Source organism: Lactuca virosa, chromosome 9, assembly GCF_052849685.1.
Source record: "Lactuca virosa cultivar CGN04683 chromosome 9, Lactuca_virosa_CGN04683_v6, whole genome shotgun sequence".
In the NCBI taxonomy this organism is placed as follows: Eukaryota; Viridiplantae; Streptophyta; class Magnoliopsida; order Asterales; family Asteraceae; genus Lactuca; species Lactuca virosa.
In genome coordinates, this window is record NC_136434.1 from 27,577,977 (window position 1) to 27,581,373 (window position 3,397).

Below are 3,397 nucleotides of genomic sequence, written 5' to 3' on the forward strand. Positions count from 1 at the left end.
AATCAACAAACATCACTTTAAAGGAATTATTGACATTATTGACATTATAAGGTCCCAACGTCAAATATGTTGGACGTAAATGTCAAACAACAAACATAAGACAAGCTATATACGAAAAAACATATTTTTAAGTTAAGTTTTGTATTAAATAAATAATTATGCTACCTAAATAACGATTAACTTATTGCAATTTGATTTTTATTTAGACGGAATTATCAAAAACCGTTTTTATTACTTATAATTACAACACACAAAATTGCTGAGACAGAATCAGCTACTCTCCCACCTATTATAATACAGTACATCCGTATATCCATCGGCCATATGCAATTACCATTATACCCATGCTTGTGTAAATTACTAATGCTCAATTTTTTAATGCTTAAAAACAGGAAAAAAGAAAAAGTTATGGATAGTTTCAACGAACGTCAACGAGGAAATCATCGATGTCAAAATCTCCAAACTCCTCGGTGTGATACTTCGCCGGAACTGTAAAATCCGGCAAATTGATCGGAAGATCTATGTCGAATCCAAAAGCGTCCACGTCACTGTATCGCAAGCCAGCAAACGGCGGAAACTCGTCGTCAAAAGGGAGGACAGACGTCGGCGACAAGACACCGTCGTGGACCTGTCCGTCGTCATCACCACCGGAGCTTGTGGTGACAGTGGGTTTTTTACCTTCGACGATGACGGTTTCCGTTACCGAAACGGTAGGGAAGTTCGTAACGGCGTTATGACCTTTCAACGTAACGGCGGCCTTGTCGTACACCGTCGCCGCTTCCTCAGGGGTATCAAACGTCCCCAACCAAACTCGCTTCCTTCTACCCGGGTCACGGATCTCCGCCGCCCAACGACCCCACGGCCGCCTCCGCACACCTCTGTACTTCTTCTCCATCGATCCGGTACTCCTCCTGACGTGTCTCCTGTTTCTGCTTCGATCTCGCTTGAATTTCGAAGATGGCGGGTTAACGTTGATTTCAAACACATGTTTCTTCACTCTCTTCATCACTCCTTCGTCATCATCATCAGACGAATCGGTGGCATAGGGATCCACCAGCCTGATCCTAACCACCCTCTGCTTCATCGCCAGCGACTCTTCCTGAACGAACTTATTGGTTCTCACCACATGCTCCGAGAACTTCACCGCCGATCGTACGGACGACGGACTTTTCACCTCCATATCACAAAACTGATCAACAAAACCCAAAGGAGGCAGCAAAACTGGAACAAACAATACCAATTATATGCCACAATACAAAGGATTTTGTAGAAAGGTTTCTTGAAGAAACGACAGAAATCGAAAGGGGTCCAGTAACAAAGAAATTTTGGGCAATATCAACTACTCTTGAGCGAATTTTGGCGGGAAATTACCCTCTCTTTTCTTCCTTCCGGTGTGATCCAGAGGAGGAGGAGAGAGGGAGGAAACGAAGAGAATTTCGGGGGAGAGTGTGTATATAAAGGGGATGGGGGGAAGAAAAAAAGTAGGAGCAAAGTGATACTCCACTTGACTACAGTAGTACAGTGTCCACTCGAGTAGAATACACACAGAGAGAGTGGGAAACACGCAGTAAAGATATAACATTTCGATTTTGGCCCTTATTCTATTAGCTACTTTATGAAATATCGGCAATTGGAGCTTGACTTTGCACTTCGGTTAACTAAATGCATCCCCTCTTGTTTAGCCTTTCAAGAAAATTTCATTTACTTTTCCAATTTTGGATGTTGTAAATAATGGATTTAGATCACATGTAATCATATATATATATATATATATATATATATATATATATATATATATATATATATATATATATATATATATATATATATATATATATATATATATATATATATGGCATGATTGAGTTTTTGTTTGTTTCTACTCATAAAATAATTATGTTTGTTTAGAATGTATAGTAATAAACGTTGTTGCTTGTTCCACGTATTAAACCCAAATGATAATCAATAACCATTTTACATGTGTATGTATGTTTTTTAACTTGGACAGAATTTCGAAATAGATTATCGTAGTTTACAAAAAAAATACCAATCACAACGGTGCAAGATGCTATATCGATAGTCCTTTTTTTTTTTTTTTTTTTTTTTTTTTTTTTTTGTGATTGGTATTTATCTAATACAAAATGTTTATTTCAACTCTTATATAATATTTTTCTTTATTGTTTTTTGTTTAATAAAAATATTAAAAAAATTGTCGAACCAACATATTTGTTAGGGTCAAACCCAACAAATAATAGGGGTATAAAAAGAGTTCATATACACTATTAAAATACACTAAAAACTAATACAAGGTAACACACTTGAACCCTAGGTACATAGGACAATTACTTACGTCTTTTTTCACAGCGTACAAAGTAGACACAATGGGGGGGGGGGGGGGTTGCATTCAATGATTTAAGAAAATTATTAACTAATCAAAATAGATTCAGAATATGTAAAGACTCCAACTCTATGTATGACAACATATCGATATGATTCAAATATGATATTATATTCATTTAACTCTATCTAAGTTGGTACTTGAAAGTGTTAACAAGCTCTAACAATTCTCATTCACCAAATTGTCAAATTCAAAAAAGGTTCTTTGAAAATAACATAACCTTCTAATTTAAATCTAAACAAACTCTTAGTTAGAAATCAAAAGGTTGCATTAAGTTTGATGTGAATGTTCCCAACAACACCCAATACTCCTCATAAGCTCGGGAGCGTGAAGGTGTGTGAATAAGATTTACACTAAATTCATTCAATGAAAATCAGTTTAGTGATTGTTACCTAATCTAATTCACAAAACAATTACGGATTTTGCAATTGGATCACGTTATGACAACCCAAATTCAAATGGCCAATAAGATAAAATTAGAATCAAACATTCGATTAAAACAAAATCAAATTCACCAGATAAAAGTTGAAAGCAAACATCAAGTCATATGATTGAAATCACAACCAAAAAGTCAAACATAAAGTTGGAGAAACTAGGGTTATAGCCACACATAAATAAAACGAAATCAACAAGTCTATAAATGAAATTAAGGTACTAAATTTTTCTTACAAAGATGAATTAAAATGTTTCCAAAAGATCTTCTCAAAATTAATAGTTAAATCCTTCTTCAAAAATCGCCCCTTGGTCGCATGGAATAAGAGATAATGTTTGGAATGGCTGAAAATTCTAAAATAGGTCATAAAAGAAAACTGTAAAAAGACAGTTACGGGTCTGACACTACCCCGTGTCAAATATATGTAATTTGACATGGCCCGTGTCATTCAAAAGTATGTTGCCTTCTTTTGACCCATCTCCAAAGTACAATGTTGAAAATGGCCCAAGTCCTTAATTGACACGACCCCATATGGGAATGCACTAAAAGGACACGACCCGTATGAA

The 3,397-nt window shown here is 35.6% G+C and overlaps 1 protein-coding gene across 1 annotated transcript; it reads right to left on the bottom strand.

Annotated features, from left to right (window-relative positions):
- Window positions 1-212: 212 nt before the first annotated feature.
- LOC145138852 (pathogenesis-related genes transcriptional activator PTI6-like) lies at window positions 213-1,470 on the bottom strand. Its single transcript, XM_079072867.1, has one exon. It carries the CDS (start codon window positions 1,178-1,180, stop codon window positions 419-421), a length of 762 nt encoding a protein of 253 aa, XP_078928993.1. The 5' UTR covers window positions 1,181-1,470; the 3' UTR covers window positions 213-418.
- Window positions 1,471-3,397: the final 1,927 nt, after the last annotated feature.